Source organism: Microcaecilia unicolor, chromosome 4 (genome assembly GCF_901765095.1).
Source record: "Microcaecilia unicolor chromosome 4, aMicUni1.1, whole genome shotgun sequence".
NCBI classification, from domain to species: Eukaryota; Metazoa; Chordata; class Amphibia; order Gymnophiona; family Siphonopidae; genus Microcaecilia; species Microcaecilia unicolor.
In genome coordinates, this window is record NC_044034.1 from 36,806,410 (window position 1) to 36,824,038 (window position 17,629).

Genomic DNA, 17,629 nt, shown 5'->3' on the forward strand with positions numbered 1-17,629 from the left:
TTTCTCTTATGTATATTCATCAGGAGTATCCTGAATAGCTGACCTGTTGATGGCGCTTGAAGACCAAAGTTTTATGGGATACCCGTGGACATTATCTTAGCTAAGCAAATGCCATTTGCCAATCCCAAGTTACAGCCAACAACTAAATCACTTTTCATAATGTTGAATGTGGGACTAGAAAAGATTAAAGTTTTGTAAATTAAATTTTTAGATTTTTTTTTTTTTAATTTCACAAAGGCTATTGGTCTGATAAAGCTGTGTTAAGTCAACACTTTTTTCTTCTACATAGAAGAGAGAGAGAGAAGAAAAAAACCTAACCAGTCTCATCAGTCGGTTTGGCTTTTTTCTCAGTATTTTTTTCCTTCTCTGTAAGAGGTCATGGTTTTGTACTTTGATTGTAGTTAGTAGGTAAGGATAGGGATTACATTATTTATTTATTTATTTATTTATTGTATTTGTACCCCACATTATCCCACCTTTTTGCAGGCTCAATGTGGCTTACAGAGTGTAGAAATGAGAACGTCATTACATGATCTAAGAAAACAGTTGTTCGATCATAAGCTGAGGTGAAAGAGGAATTTAGGTAGAAGTTGTTAGGTAAGGTTGTGAGAGAGGTGAATTGGTGTACTTGGGTGGTTTAAGGAATGATTTGTTTCATTGAGGGTGACTTATGTAGGCTTTGTTGAAGAGCTACATGTGTTAGTACAATTTGCAGTATCAGACTAAAATTGCTATTTATTTTTCTTATGTTGCTTGTATTTATATGTTGCTGTGTATATTTAGCGCAGGGGTTCTCAACTCAGTCCTCAAGACACACCTAACCAGTCAGGATTTCAGGATACCCACAATAAATATGCCTGAGAGTTTAGACTTGCACAGAATGGAGGTAGTGCACACAATCTCATGTATATTCATTGTGGGTATCCTGAAAACCTGACTGGTTAGATGTATCCTGAGGGACTGGGTTGAGAACCTCTGATAAAATTAAGAGGGAGCATTATCATTTATCTGTGTGATGTGTACATCTCTTCCTAGTGGGGGGGGGGGGGGGGGGTTAGGTCTGTGTTAAACTACGCTGTATTGCTGTATATGGTCATATGATGTAAAGGACTCCTTGTGAGAAATATGGTGATACAGAAGTAAAAAAATAGAAGTTATTTGTTTAATCACAAAGCATAGGGCACTATACATAGTGCTTCGAAAGGTGAATCCGCAGCTAAAATTGAATACAAAGAAAGTGTAGAATTGTGCATTTGGGATACAGAAATCCAAGGGAGCAGAATAAGATGGAGGCACTATATAAACAGGGAAAAAGAATTTGGAGAGACAAGATAGTAGGCCAGTGAGAAGAAAGCTTTGGTGCATAGGGAAAGGGATAACCAGGGAAGTAATGTCTCTCTACAGATCATTTGTGAGGTCTAATCTGAAATAGTCTGTTCAATTCCCGAGGCTGTACCTCTTAAGAATATAGACAGGGTAGGCATGAACTACTTGCTGTACACTGCCTTGAATGAATTTCTTCAAAACGGCAGTAAATAAATCCTAATAAATAGAGAAGGGCTAACAAAATTGTATGTGGTCATTGTATGTGAAATGATACTTGATGATCTCATTTGTATGCCTTAGAGGAAGAAGGGGTTAATAATAGAAACACTCTGCTTGCTTAAGACCTCCAGACAAATGAGCCACCTTGCACAATGAGATAATTGGATCAACATATATAACGCTCACTGCTATGCTTTAACTGCAAATACAGGCGTGCTTGCTCTGATTAACCAAGCATGATTAGCATGAAATGTTGCCAAGCTTAAATGCAATTACAGGCCTGCTTTGCTTTGAATGTAAACTTGTAGATTGCTTGCCACAGCGCCTTAAACACTGATATGAATACCAGTAAAACACTCCTAACCATCTTCTGCATCACCCTACTTTCTCATGCAAACATTACCTACGACCCAGACAACAATAACACCATAACCCACAAATTGCACAGCACTCACACACACACAATGCCCACCCTGAAGAGCATCGATAACAAGCCAACCACAACACACCAACTCCATGCACAGCCTATGAACAACTCAACAAACCAAAACAACACAGACAACAACAACCCCATTACTTACAAATCATACAACACTCACACAGACACAATGTACGCCCCAAACAGCACCCATAATAACTCACCACCAACCCACCAATCATACGCACAACCTTTTGACAACCCACCAAACCAAAGACACAACAACCAATTAAGAGGAATAGCCTCCAGAAACGAGCACAATCGACGAAATGAGGAAAACAATAACAACAACAAATTCAACCACCGAAGGAACAGACAACTAATAAAAATAAACATGTCAAACCCTCCCTTGGAACCATATCGCTCAATTCATCTAGGATACATCAATGCAAGATCAGCAGTAAGGAACTCAGTAGACATACTAGACTGGATCATCGCAGATAAACTAGACCTCCTATTTATCACAGAAACCTGGCTCCATAGTCCTACAGATCCAGCCATCTTAGAAATATGCCCACCAGAATACAAAATCACCCACTGGACAAGGAATGGAATAAAAAGAGGAGGTGGAATAGCTATAATTTACAAACCCGAATTCTCCATCACAATCACGGGTGAATCTACCTCCCCACAACTCGAAATTGCATCGACAAGAATAAACCATCCAAATCTAACAGGCCACCTCAACACAATCCTATTCTACAGACCCCCAGGGAAATGGCAAGACTCCCAAACACAACTCATGGATTTCATCTCGAATTCCTGCGTATCTTCCTCAAACATCCTCATACTAGGAGACATCAACTTACACCTAGAAGATGACACCTCATTAAGCACACGAGAGTTCAAAGAATTCCTAAAACTTTGGGATCTACAAGCACCTTACATGCAACCGACTCACGAAAAAGGACACACACTAGATATCATAACGAACAAATTCGAATCGGATTCAACCATCATGATCACAGACACAAGTTGGACACCTACACTATGGTCAGACCACCATAAAGCAAATGTCACTCTCTGCTGGCGAAAAACACACTTAAACACGACCAATAAACCCGAGCCAACAACATACACAACGAGAGGAAAATTAGACTCCGCGACATTCTGGCAACAAATCTACCAGTACGAATGGACAACAAACGCTGACACCATCCAATTCCTCCAAGAATGGGATGAGCTATGTACAACAACATTAGACAAAATCGCCCCAACCCAAACCAGAACATCACACAGGAAAAAAAACAAACCCATGGTTCACTGAAGAGCTGAAAAAACTTAAAACACAAGTCAGGAAACTAGAACGAGCTTGGAACAAAAAGAAAGACGAACAAACACTAAACGACTGGAAACTACTTCGGAGAAAATACAAATCTAATATAATAAAACGCACCGTGAACGTTCTAATGAGGACAACGTTCTCTGAAGCCCTGAAGCCCTGAAGCCATCTGACGTCACTGAAGCTGTAGGGTTCGTGGATTCGTGGTGTGAAGCCTTCAAGCCAGCCAGCCGTCTCTGCCCCGCCCTCGCGAAAAAAACAAACAAATCGGGAAGCGAAACGTCAGGGAAGGAGGCGGCGCTCCCGACGTCTAGCCTTCCCTTCGCTGTGTTCCGCCTTCAAAATAAGGCGGAACACAGCGAAGGGAAAGCTAGACGTCGGGAGCGCCGCCTCCTTCCCTGACGCTTCGCTGCACGAACCGCCACGGAGGTAAAGTTAAAAAGAATAATAAAAAAAAAAAAGGGATGCATGGATGCGAGGCATGGATGCGAAGGGGGGGGGGAGAAGAGGGCGGGCCAGGCTGGGACATGGGAGAGAGAGTAGCATGGATGCGAGGGGGGGGGGGTCATGGAAGGGCGAGAGGGGACTTGCTGGAAAAGGATGAATGGAGGCGGCAGGGGACAGAGGAGCATGGATGGGCATGGATTGGGAGGGCAGGACTCAGGGAGAGAGGGAAATTGCTGGATAGGGAAAAATGGAGGGGCCAGGTGACAGATGAGCATGGATTGGAAGGGCAGGACTCAGGGAGAGGGGAATTGCTGGATAGGGATGAATGGAGGGGACAGATGGGCATGGATGGATATGGATTGCAGAGCAGGCCTCAGGCAGAGAGGGGAAATGCTGGATAGGGAAAAATGGAGGGGCCAGGTGACAGAGGAGCATGGATGGGCATGGATTGGAAGGGCAGGACTCAGGGAGAGGGGAATTGCTGGATAGGGATGAATGGAGGGGACAGATGGGCATGGATGGATATGGATTGCAGAGCAGGCCTCAGGCAGAGAGGGGAAATGCTGGATAGGGAAAAATGGAGGGGCCAGGTGACAGAGGAGCATGGATTGGAAGGGCAGGACTCAGGGAGAGGGGAATTGCTGCATAGGGATGAATGGAGGGGACAGATGGGCATGGATGGATATGGATTGCAGGGCAGGCCTCAGGCAGAGAGGGGAAATGCTGGATAGGGATGAATGGAGGGGGCAGGTGACAGACAAACATGGATGGCCATGGATTGGGAGGGCAGGGCTCAGGGACAGAGGGGAATTGCTGGAAAAGGATGAATGGAGGCGGCAGGGGACAGAGGAGCATGGATGGGCATGGATTGGGAGGGCAGGACTCAGGGAGAGAGGGAAATTGCTGGATAGGGAAAAATGGAGGGGCCAGGTGACAGATGAGCATGGATTGGAAGGGCAGGACTCAGGGAGAGGGGAATTGCTGGATAGGGATGAATGGAGGGGACAGATGGGCATGGATGGATATGGATTGCAGAGCAGGCCTCAGGCAGAGAGGGGAAATGCTGGATAGGGAAAAATGGAGGGGCCAGGTGACAGAGGAGCATGGATGGGCATGGATTGGAAGGGCAGGACTCAGGGAGAGGGGAATTGCTGGATAGGGATGAATGGAGGGGACAGATGGGCATGGATGGATATGGATTGCAGAGCAGGCCTCAGGCAGAGAGGGGAAATGCTAGATAGGGAAAAATGGAGGGCCCAGGTGACAGATGAGCATGGATGGGCATGGATTGGAAGGGCAGGAGTCAGGGAGAGGGGAATTGCTGGATAGGGATGAATGGAGGGGACAGATGGGCATGGATGGATATGGATTGCAGAGCAGGCCTCAGGCAGAGAGGGGAAATGCTGGATAGGGAAAAATGGAGGGGCCAGGTGACAGAGGAGCATGGATTGGAAGGGCAGGACTCAGGGAGAGGGGAATTGCTGCATAGGGATGAATGGAGGGGAAAGATGGGCATGGATGGATATGGATTGCAGGGCAGGCCTCAGGCAGAGAGGGGAAATGCTAGATAGGGAAAAATGGAGGGCCCAGGTGACAGATGAGCATGGATGGGCATGGATTGGAAGGGCAGGAGTCAGGGAGAGGGGAATTGCTGGATAGGGATGAATGGAGGGGACAGATGGGCATGGATGGATATGGATTGCAGAGCAGGCCTCAGGCAGAGAGGGGAAATGCTGGATAGGGAAAAATGGAGGGGCCAGGTGACAGAGGAGCATGGATTGGAAGGGCAGGACTCAGGGAGAGGGGAATTGCTGCATAGGGATGAATGGAGGGGAAAGATGGGCATGGATGGATATGGATTGCAGGGCAGGCCTCAGGCAGAGAGGGGAAATGCTGGATAGGGATGAATGGAGGGGGCAGGTGACAGACAAACATGGATGGCCATGGATTGGGAGGGCAGGGCTCAGGGACAGAGGGGAATTGCTGGAAAAGGATGAATGGAGGGGGCAGGAGACAGATGGCCATGGATTGGGAGGGCACGGCTCACACTCTCTCTCTCATATACAATGTCTTTCTGACTCTCACTCTCACACACTCTGTCTCACACTGTATCACATTCACTCTCTATGTGCCACACAGTCACTCACACACTCGCTTGGTCTCATACACTCACTCTCACAGAGAATCTGTGTCTCACACACACTCTCTCTCTCGCCCCCACACACACACACTCTCTCTCACACTGTGTCTCACATACACACTTGCACACACTCTCATTCTCACACACACACTCTCTCACAAACACACTCACACCCAGAGTCACTCTCTCTCTCACACACTCACACTTTCACTCTGACTCTCAAACAGTCACTCTCACATACACTCTCCCAAACATACACACTCCAAGGAAAACCTTGCTAGCGCCCGTTTCATTTGTGTCAGAAACGGGCCTTTTTTACTAGTACACCATAAAACAAACAAAAAGACAACACTACAAAACAATAATAGGACCAAATTACAAAGACACACATAAACTCTTCAGCCTTGTGAACAAACTGCTAGATACCACACCAGTTACAAATAACGGTGAAAATATACCAGACGTCGACAACCTTGCGAAGTACTTCAAGGAGAAAATCATACTATTACGACACAAAATACCCGCCAGTCCCATAGAATACGCCACTCTTCTAGACTGTCTGGACCCAGAAGAAGGAGCACACCCAGCAGACAGAACCTGGACCGAGTTCGAACCACTACCAGAAGACCTCATCTCTAAAACTCTCAAAAAATATGCCAAATCCAACTGCAAACTAGACGCATGCCCAAACAGCCTCATGAAATCAGCCCCTCAACAATTCACAACTGACCTAACGAATCATGTAAATTACATGTTACAAAATGGACTCTTCCCAAAAGAAAAAGGAAAAATCTTACTCACCCCAATTCCAAAAGATACAAAGAAAAACTTGAGCGAAATTACCAACTACAGACCAGTAGCATCCATACCACTAATAACCAAATTAACCGAAGGGATGGTAACCAAACAACTCACAAACTATCTAAACAAACACGCAATACTGCATGATGCCCAATCCGGATTCCGGTCGAACCATAGCACAGAAACAGTACTAGTCACCCTTATGACCAAATTTAAGCAAATAATAGCAACCGGGAACAATATACTCCTCCTACAATTTGACATGTCAAGCGCCTTTGACATGGTCGACCACGAAATCCTACTACACATACTTGAATACTTCGGCATTGGAGGAAATGTCCTAAGCTGGTTCAAGGGGTTCCTAACCCTGCGCTCGTATCAAGTTACATCACACTCAACCACGTCCAAGGCATGGATACCTGAATGTGGAGTTCCACAAGGATCACCCCTCTCACCAACTATTTTCAACCTAATGATGATCCCCCTAGCAAAACTCCTATCAAACCATAACCTCAATCCACATATATACGCTGATGATGTGACAATATACTGTATATCCCCTTCAAACATGACATCAAAGAAATCTCCAACGAAATCAATCAAAGCCTACACATCATGAACACATGGGCAGACACATTCCGTCTGAAATTAAATGCAGAAAAAACTCAATGCCTGGTACTCACCTCCCTACACAACACCAACGAATTCAACGCGATAAACACACCAAACCTAAACCTTCCAATCTCAGAAACGCTAAAAATCCTTGGAGTCACTATCGACCGCCACATAACACTGGAAACCCACGCAAACAACACAACTAAGAAGATGTTCTACTGCATGTGGAAACTGAAAAGGATAAGACCACTCGTCCCAAGATTCGCCTTTCGTAACCTAGTGCAATCCCTCGTCCTCAGCCATCTGGATTACTGCAACTCATTATACGCAGGCGGCAAAGAGCAAACACTGAGGAAACTTCAAACAGCCCAGAACACAGCAGCCAGACTCATCTTCGGAAAACCAAAATATGAAAGGGCAACACCACTACGAGAGAAACTACACTGGCTTCCACTGAAGGAACGCATCACCTTCAAGGTATGCACACTAGTCCACAAGATCATCTACGGCGAAGCCCCAGCATACATGTCCGAGTTGATTGACCTACCACCCAGAAATGCTAGGAGATCTTCCCGAACATACCTCAACCTCCATTTCCCTACTTTCAAGGGCGTGAAATACAAGACGCTACACGCGTCAACCTTTTCTCACACGAGCACGCAGCTTTGGAACTCACTGCCATGCAACTTAAGAGCGATCCACGAACAAGCATCCTTCCGCAGATTACTGAAGACCCACCTGTTTGAGACAATCTACGGAAAAAACCTAAACACATAAGAGTCTACACTCACTTACATCAACACATCACACATCCACTCAAGATCTCTCATTCCCCCCAATTCCACATAACTCATACATATACTTACAGGAATAGGTAAACCATGTGCCTATATGTCTTAACACTGCCCTTAAACTTCCTATTATCTCCTCCCAAAGTCTCCCTGTTGATGTCCCATTGTGATATTCCTAATGATAATTTGATTATCTCGCATAACTTGTACAATGTAACCCATAACCAATTTGTATCAACTGTATTCTCTTTATTCATATCTTATTGTAAGCCACACTGAGCCCGCAAAGAGGTGGGAAAATGTGGGATACAAATGCAAACAATAAATAAATAAATAAAACAGCGATATACCTCAGAAGTATAGATAATGTACAGGAAGCAAACCCCTTTCAATGGAAAAGAAGTTACAGAAAAAGAGATCTTGATGTGAGGCTCAAAGGGGATAGATTTAGGAGTAATATAAAACCTAATTTTCCACAGATATGGGTGAATGCATGGAACAGCCTCCCTGGGGAGACGGTGGAAGCAATAGCATTAATTTTAGAATATGAAGGTGGTGTTGGTGAAGTACTCAAAATATTCAATAAATATATCACAACCTACTACTACTACATATCATTTCTATAGCGCTACTAGACGTACGCAGCGCTGTACACTTGAACATGAAGAGACAGTCCCTGCTCGACAGAACTTACAATCTAATTAGGACAGACAAACAGGACAAATGAGATAAGGGAATATTAAAGTGAGGATGATAAAATAAGGGTTCTGAACAAGTGAATAAGGGTTAGGAGTTAAAAGCAGCATCAAAAAGGTGGGCTTTTAGCTTAGATTTGAAGACAGTCAGAGATGGAGCTTGACATACCGGCTCAGGAAGTCTATTCCAGGCATATGGTGCAGCAAGATAAAAGGAACGGAGTCTGGAGTTAGCAGTGGAGAAGAAGGGTACAGATAAGAGAGATTTACCCAGTGAACGGAGTTCCTGGGGAGGCATGTAGGGAAAGATGAGAGTGGAGAGGTACTGAGGAGCTGCAGAGTGAATGCACTTATAGGTCAATAAGAGGAGTTTGAACTGTATGCAGGAACGGATAGGAAGCCAGTGAAGTGACTTGAGGAGAGGGCTAATATGAACATAACGACACTGGCGGAATATTAGTCATGCAGCAGAATTTTGAACAGATTGAAGAGGAGAGAGATGGCTAAGTGGGAGACCTGTAAGAAGCAAGTTGCAATAGTCTAAGCGAGAGGTGATAAGAATGTGGATGAGGGTTCTGGTAGTGTGCTCAAAAAGGAAAGGGTGAATTTTGCTGATATTATAGAGAAAGAAACGACAGGTTTTAGCAGTCTGCTGAATATGTGCGGAGAAGGAGAGGGAGGAGTCGAAGATAACCACAAGGTTACGAGTTGATGAGACAGGAAGGATGAGAGTGTTATCCACAGAAATAGAGAATGGGGGAGGAGGAGAGGTTACTTTAGGGGGAAAGATAAGAAGCTGAGTCTTGGTCATGTTTAGTTTCAGATGGCCTGGATTTCGGCTGAGATTTCTGGTGTGGGGAGATAGATGTGGGAGTCATCAGCGTAAAGATGATACTGAAAACCATGGGATGAGATCAGAGTACCAAGGGAAGAAGTATAGATGGAGAAAAGAAGAGGTCCCAGGATAGATCCCTGAGGTACACCAACTGACAGTGGGATAGAAGTAGAGGAGGATCCACTAGAGTATACACTAAAGGTATGCTGAGAGAGATAAGAAGAAAACCTGGAAAGAACAGAGCCCTGAAATCCAAGTGAGGACAGCGTATCAAGTAGGCTGTGATCAACCATGTCAAAAGCAGCAGATAGATCGAGAAGGATGAGGATAGAATAGAGACCTTTGGATCTGGCCAGGAACAGATCATTGGAGACTTTAGCAAGCACTGTTTCAGTTGAATGAAGGGGGCAAAAGCCAGATTGAAGTGGATCAAGAATAGCTTGAGATGAAAGAATGTCAAGGCAACGGCGGTGAACGCACGTTCAAGTATATTGGATAGGAAAGGGAGGAGAGAGATGGGGCGATAGTTGGAAGGACAGGTAGGGTCCAATGAAGGTTTTTTAAGGAGTGGTGTGACTAAGGCATGTTTGAAGGCATCAGGAACAGTCGCAGTGGAAAGTGAAAGATTGAGGATATGACAGATAAAAGGGATGACAGTAGGAGAGATAGTGTTAAGTAGATGGGTAGGAATAGGATCAGAGGAACAGGTAGTTAGTTTCGAGGAGGAAATAAGATGTGTAGTTTCCTCTTCAGTGGTTTCAGAAAATATAATGAAAAATGGAGGAAAAGCCTCAGAGCACCCAGGGAAACACCCTGTTTTTCCGCTAATCAATCATAGCCTTAAAAACTCCAATCTTGTACTAGTGCAAAAACTGAAAAGCCCCAATTTATAACCAATACCCAAAACGTTTCAGAGAACACTTATCTATAAATTGGGACTTTGTTTCCCTGGATGTTCTGAGGCTTTTCCTCCCTTTCATGAAATTTATTGAAGTAGGTGGAGGTTGTGATATATAGTAGATAAGACCCACATGATCCACCCAGTCTGCCTAACAAGGCAACCTGCACCCATTACTGAGTGCAGGTTACAGTGGAGCTGCTGTCAAAGCCCAATCCAACTCATCCAAATCTCTTCCCATAATTGGGACACAGAAGGTAGAGGTCTGCTGTATTTGGGACAGAGACCATAGTCGTCAGCCCTGCAATGACATTGCTTCACAACTATTGGAGTTGCCATCTAAGCACACTTAAGTTTTGTTTTGATTCTGTTCCCTTTCTATATAGGGATCCTCTGTGTTTATCCCACAGATTTTTGAATTCCATCAGTGTTTGTGTCCATCACCTCCCTCAGGGGGGCATTCCAGGCATCTGCCACCCTCTCTGTGAAAAAGTGCTTGCTATATTACTCTTAAGTCAACCTCCTTGCAGCCTCAATTCATGTCCTGTAGTTCTCTACTGCTTCCCTGTCTGTGGAAGAGATTTGTTTGTATATTAATACCTTTCATGTTTTTAAACATATGTTTCATATTTCCCATAGCCCTCCTTTCCTCTAGGGTATACATATTCAAGCCTTCAAGTCTTTTCTCATATGTCTTTTAGTGCAAACTCCATACCATTTTTTGTCACTTCTCTGAACCGTTTCTAGTCTTTTTATGTCTTTGGAGAGATATGCCTTCAAAACATAACACAGTGGGGTCTTACCAACAATTTGTATAAGGGTATTAACACTTCCTTTCTTCTGCTGATTAGACATCTTTCTGGACCCTAGCATCCTTCTGACTATGGCACCACCTTGTCACATTGTTTTGCTGCCTTGAGATCCTTAGGCACCATCACTCCAAGGGCCCTCTCCTGAACTGTGCTTATTTATCTCTCATCTTCTATCTCATGCACCTCCTTTGAGATCAACAGGGGGTTGATATCACACAAGGTTAGATGGGTCTTATGGTCTTTATTTGCTGTCTAATACTACATTCATTATAGTAAAACTGCCACTGTTGAATCCTGCCTTAAATTATTTGCAGTCTAAGGTTAGCAGTTAATTACTGCCTGATAGGATGAGGTTTGTCCTTCCAATATAGAAAGCTGATCCTGCCACACATCCATGGCTTGACACTTTAAGATCTTCGGTTTCATGGTAGCAGTCCAGACCTCCCATTCTTCTTTGCTAATGCTTGTTGAAACCCCAGTCCTAAAGAATTAAATACTATTAAGTAAAGGACACAGAGTAGAAGACATTTTATTAAGGTTGTCTGTGTAAAAGTTTGGGACACAGAAGTGTTCAAACCCAGATGGAACACCATAATTTCATTCATGTATTTTGCTTTTGTAGACTTCCACTTGAAATAGCTATAATTATTTAGATGGACGTCTAACAAACTATGCTGTATGCTCTATGAAAGTAAAAAGAAAGAGCGTTTGTTTAAAAAAAAAAAAAGGTATGTACAGTTTTGTGCATTAATGCAATGGCAAAATTAAGAAAGTTTTGTGCTTTTAGGATTATGATCTCCTTGGTGAGAAAATAATGTCTTGTGGCATGGATCACTCTCTCAAACTGTGGAGAATCAATTCCAAGAGAATGAAGATAGCCATCAAGGATTCCTATGATTATAACCCCAATAAAACCAACAGGTAAATGCTGCCTTATTTTTCAGTGGGAGAATTTAGATTCCAAAACTGCCCAGTAAAGTATACATAGACAGTTTATCACCTTCCCTCCAAATATTGCTTAGGTTAGGGCTTTATTAAACAGTACAGTCTCAATTATCCGACTATCAAGCAAATCTAGTAGACCCCTGGTGAAATCACGTGGCTTCTCTTTCCGTTTTCTGAACCCGGGACCCTACTTTTACCACCATTGTGAGCTGGGACCCTGCTTTTGTTTCTGCATTGTTTGAAGGGTTACCGTTGCTTGCCATATTATCTGACTTTTCATTTATCCGGCAATGGGTTGGTCCCATTTATGTCGGATAATCAAGACTTTACTGTATTTTAATTCCTGTTTAGTTAACTGTCTAATGCACTATACTTATACTGTGGGAACTGCAGTTGGAAAGCATAGATGGGAAGAACGGATAGGCCAACTGGTCTTTACCTGCCATGATCTATCTTCCTTTTTGGTTCTGTAGTACTTTGGGTAACTGTACATATAAATCTGCATAATTAAACCAGCACCTGCTTAGTTCCACAGCCTATGTGTTTTACCTAGTCTCTCAACACAGTTTCTTCCAAAGCCCTCTTTATCTTTCCCAAGCATGTTTAAATTATTTTACAGTACTGGCTTCTACCACCTCCCCTGATTGGCTATTCCTGGCCTTGTCATCTTTGATTCTTTCAAGTCACATAGGTGACCCAAAAGCCAAGCAAACTCCAGTGTTTTACCACTCAGCTTTGTAGTAGCCTCACCAATTCTGGTGGCTGTTTGGATAATTTTAAACATCTGGTTGCCTCTTTCTTGTTGAATGTATAACCATGGCCACTTTGTGTAAGTTACCTCAACAAGTTCTGAACGTTTGCGTTTGCCAAAAGTATCTTTTCTGTCTTTTTATTATAAGTTTCTGTATACATATCCTATTATGTTGAGGTTGTGTTTCAGCCAGAAACCTATGGATATTGCAAGCAGAGTTCATAAATTGTAATATCTTCAGTCACAGGTCCTAAAATTGTAGGTTAATTAGTATTGAAAACAAGGGCTTTGTAAACCAGCAAATAAGTGTTCCTGATGTCTGCTATTATATCTGTTTTGAGGAAGTAAAAGATGGGAATTTATTCAACTTTCTCTCCAGCATTAGTTTAGATGCTGCTAAAAACATACTCCAGGATACATCTGGGTCACTCTGCCTTCTGTTGCTGCTACTGAAGCTCTCAGCAGGCACCAGAAGAACTTGTTTGGCTCATTCCCACACTGTCTGATGCTAAATTGTGTTATTTTGTAGTTTAGGTTTATATGTCAGCAAGAAAAGTAAATAGTGGCTAACTCCAGAACAAGTGGTAACCTGTAATTCAAATAAAAATATTCCCATTTCTTGCTGGTATTGAATCATTTTACTTTCACTGACTGCTGGTAGTTATTTTGACTATTCTGTGAAGTCTTCCAGTTGCATACTGAATTGTCAGCACATATTAAAATCATCATATTTAAATTTTATTGTATAAGGGAAATCAAACTGGCTTAAAATTCATGTTTGTTTTATCCAGTGTGGAAGTCTTCATTTACCCATGCTGGTCTTTAGGTTACCTGGGGCTAGTACACAGAACTCTGGAACTATAGGAAACAGCGCTGGAAAACACTGGCTGAAACACTGACTTGGAATTACCGACCAATGCTCAACACTAACGGCATACAAATTATATGCACACTGGTAGTTTTGAGCATTGGTCGGTAAAAGGGTCTGAACGTTTTTGGCGTGAGCCCACAAAAGCTGTGCGGTATGTTCAATGAGTGGACCCCCCCCCCCCCAACTTAACAAAAAAAAATCCCTGGAGGTCCAGTGAACTCCCTCATGACCTTGCCCCCCCCCCCCCCAAAAAAAAGCCTGGTGTTCCTGATCCAGTGAGCCCACTGACCTGACCCCACCACCCTCCAAAAAGATACCATGGTGGTTAAGTGATCCCTCGGCTGGGTTGAGCCAGCCCCCTAGTGAACACTGGCATTGGTCGTCTAATGAAATTGCACCCCCTCTCTCCAGACCCCTCCAAATACCTTTGTCGGAGGCAGGAGGAATGCTTACTCCCTCCTGCCTCTGAGCCCGCCCTTGTCAAAATGACAGTGTCCAGCCCCTGCCCAGTGCATCTGATGCACCGGGCAGGAGCTGGACACTGTCATTTTGACAAGGGCGGGCCCAGAGACAAGAGGGAGTAGACATTCCTCCTGCCTCTGACAAAAGTTTGTGGAGGAGTTTTGGGGGGGGGGGATTTCACTAGACCACCAGTGCCAGAGTTCACTAGGGGGTTGAGGTTAGGTCTGGCCCAGCTCAGCCTGGAACCCATCTGGTCGGTGGGCCCGCTGGACCACCAGGGTATTTTTTTTTTTTTGGGGGGGGGGGTCAGGCGATCGAATCTGTGGACCTGCTGGCCCACCATGCTATTTTGGGGGGGGGGGGGGTTTGGATGGGGTCCACCAGACCACCGGAGATTTTTTTGGGTGGGGGAGTCTCTTGCTTAGGAAAGGGTTTGGGGGTAAGGGGCTGTGACAGGAAAGATAGCACTGAACACTATTGACATCTCAAGAGCTGTCTGTAGTTTCTGGTCCTTAGGGCAGAGGTATTCGATGTGTCATTTCTCTGTGCAGTGCATAGAATTACTAATAAGCTTATTTTAATACTAACAAACTCATTAGCATGAGACTTTTGATCACTGCTTCCGTGCACGGTAAAACAGTGGCCAAAAGCTTCTGTGCATTATATGCAAAATGTTTCATTTAGACTGGCTAAAACCAGTCTAAATGAAACGTTGCAAGCCCGGTTTGCTTTGAACCTTGGGGCCCCTGGTGATTTTTCTGTCATTGCTAAGATAGCAAGTACTGATTCAAGGATTAGACAGCAGAGCCTTTGGAGTTTTATCTTCAGTCCATATTCATCGCTTCCTTCTTCCTCCTTTGGACTGTTGCTCCTAACCAATCATCTCCTGTTGCTGAAATCTCAAAGGCTGAGCAGTTGTTCATATTGTAGATACGTGCCTTCTCCTGGAACTTTAGAACTCGGCCCAAATTCAGTCCTTGACAAGCAAAATTGAGTTAGAGTAGTCATTGGGATATTTTTTGTATGCTTTCCTTCATTAGAGGTTTATAAGTACTTGTATCACAACTATTTTTTCAAAGCTTTCCACTTATTGCTAGAGATTAACAAACTTGCTGATTGTGCATCCTTGGCCCTGTTTTTGGTGTCTGCACATCCTAGTATGAGTGAGACTCAAGTAGTATTGAAGGTGAAAGAATCTTTGTTGGTGGACCTCCAAACCATTTTTTTTGTTTGGCAATGACATTTGAAAAGGAAATGGTACCTACTGACAACTATTAAACTTATTTCAATGACATTGGTGGTTATGTATTTAACACAGTAAATTATCCTTTGCTGACTTTGATAATTTTGTGTTTACCACAGACCATTCATTTCTCAGAAGATTCACTTTCCTGACTTTTCTACTAGAGACATTCATCGTAACTATGTTGATTGTGTGCGGTGGTTAGGAGACCTTATACTTTCTAAGGTATAGTAACCAATGTTTTGGAAAAGTTATTGTTTTTACTTCAAATAGCAGGGTGCAGTTAATACAGTATTTCTTGATGCAAAACAAAGCGTCCTGCATTTTTAGTGCTGAAGTACCTGCTCAGTGTAGCATTATTTTCTCAGAGGACAAGCAGGCTGCTTGTTCTCACTGATGGGTGACGTCCACGGCAGCCCCTCCAATCGGAACACTTTTCTAGCAAAGTCCTTTGCTAGTCCTTTGCTAGTAGCAGCGGCACTTCGCAGGCTGGGGGTACACGTGTTCCCATATCTCGACGATTGGCTGGTGAAGAACACATCCGAGGCAGGAGCTCTATAGTCCATGCAGATGACTATTCGCCTCCTGGAGCTACTGGGGTTTGTGATAAATTATCCAAAGTCCCACCTTCTCCCAGTGCAGCAACTCGAATTCATAGGAGCTCTGCTGGATTCTCGGACGGCTCGTGCCTATCTCCCAGAGGCGAGAGCCAACAACTTGATGTCCCTCGTCTCGCGGGTGCGAGCGTCCCAGCAGGTCACAGCTCGGCAGATGTTGAGATTGCTGGGCCACATGTTCTCCACAGTTCATGTGACTCCCATGGCTCGTCTTCACATGCGATCTGCTCAATGGACCTAGCTTCCCAGTGGTTTCAGGCTGCTGGGGATCTAGAAGACGTGATCCACCTGTCCACGAGTTTTCTCAAATCCCTGTATTGGTGGACGATTTGGTCCAATTTGACTCTGGGACGTCCTTTCCAAATTCCTCAGCCGCAAAAAGTACTGACAACGGATGCGTCCCTCCTGGGGTGGGGAGCTCATGTCGATGGGCTTCACACCCAAGGAAGCTGGTCCCTCCAGGAACGCGATCTGCAGATCAATCTCCTGGAGTTGCGAGCGGTCTGGAACGCTCTGAAGGCTTTCAGAGATCGGCTGTCCCACCAAATTATCCAAATTCAGACAGACAACCAGGTTGCCATGTATTACATCAACAAGCAGGGGGGCACCGGATCTCGCCCCCTGTGTCAGGAAGCTGTCAGCATGTGGCTCTGGGCTCGCCGTCACGGCATGGTGCTCCAAGCCACATATCTGGCAGGCGTAAACAACAGTCTGGCCGACAGGTTGAGCAGGATTATGCAACCTCACGAGTGGTCGCTCAATTCCAGGGTAGTGCGACAGATCTTCCAGGTGTGGGGCACCCCCTTGGTGGATCTCTTCGCATCTCGAGCCAACCACAAAGTCCCTCAGTTCTGTTCCAGGCTTCAGGCCCATGGCAGACTGGCATCGGATGCCTTCCTCCTGGACTGGGGGGAAGGTCTGCTGTATGCTTATCCTCCCAGACCTCTGGTGGGGAAGACTTTGTTGAAACTCAAGCAAGACCGAGGCACCATGATTCTGATTGCTCCTTTTTGGCCGCGTCAGATCTGGTTCCCTCTTCTTCTGGAGTTATCCTCCGAAGAACCGTGGAGATTGGAGTGTTTTCCGACCCTCATCACACAGGACGAAGGGGCGCTTCTGCATCCCAACCTCCAGTCTCTGGCTCTCACGGCCTGGATGTTGAGAGCGTAGACTTTGCCTCTTTGGGTCTGTCAGAGGGTGTCTCCCACATCTTGCTTGCTTCCAGGAAAGATTCCACTAAGAGGAGTTACTTCTTTCTATGGAGGAGGTTTGCCGTCTGGTGTGACAGCAAGGCCCTAGATCCTCGCTCTTGTCCTACAAAGACCCTGCTTGAATACCTTCTGCACTTGTCTGAGTCTGGTCTCAAGACCAACTCTGTAAGGGTTCACCTTAGCGCGATTA

At 44.6% G+C, this 17,629-nt stretch overlaps 1 protein-coding gene across 1 annotated transcript in view; it reads left to right on the forward strand.

The window, feature by feature from the left end:
* EED (embryonic ectoderm development) overlaps window positions 1-17,629 on the forward strand; it is a 100,329-nt gene that overhangs the window by 40,492 nt on the left and 42,208 nt on the right. Inside the window, exons 8-9 of the mRNA XM_030200145.1 lie at window positions 12,127-12,260; window positions 15,731-15,836. Coding sequence (XP_030056005.1) covers window positions 12,127-12,260; window positions 15,731-15,836 — 240 coding nt within the window. The remainder of the gene's footprint in view (window positions 1-12,126; window positions 12,261-15,730; window positions 15,837-17,629) is intronic.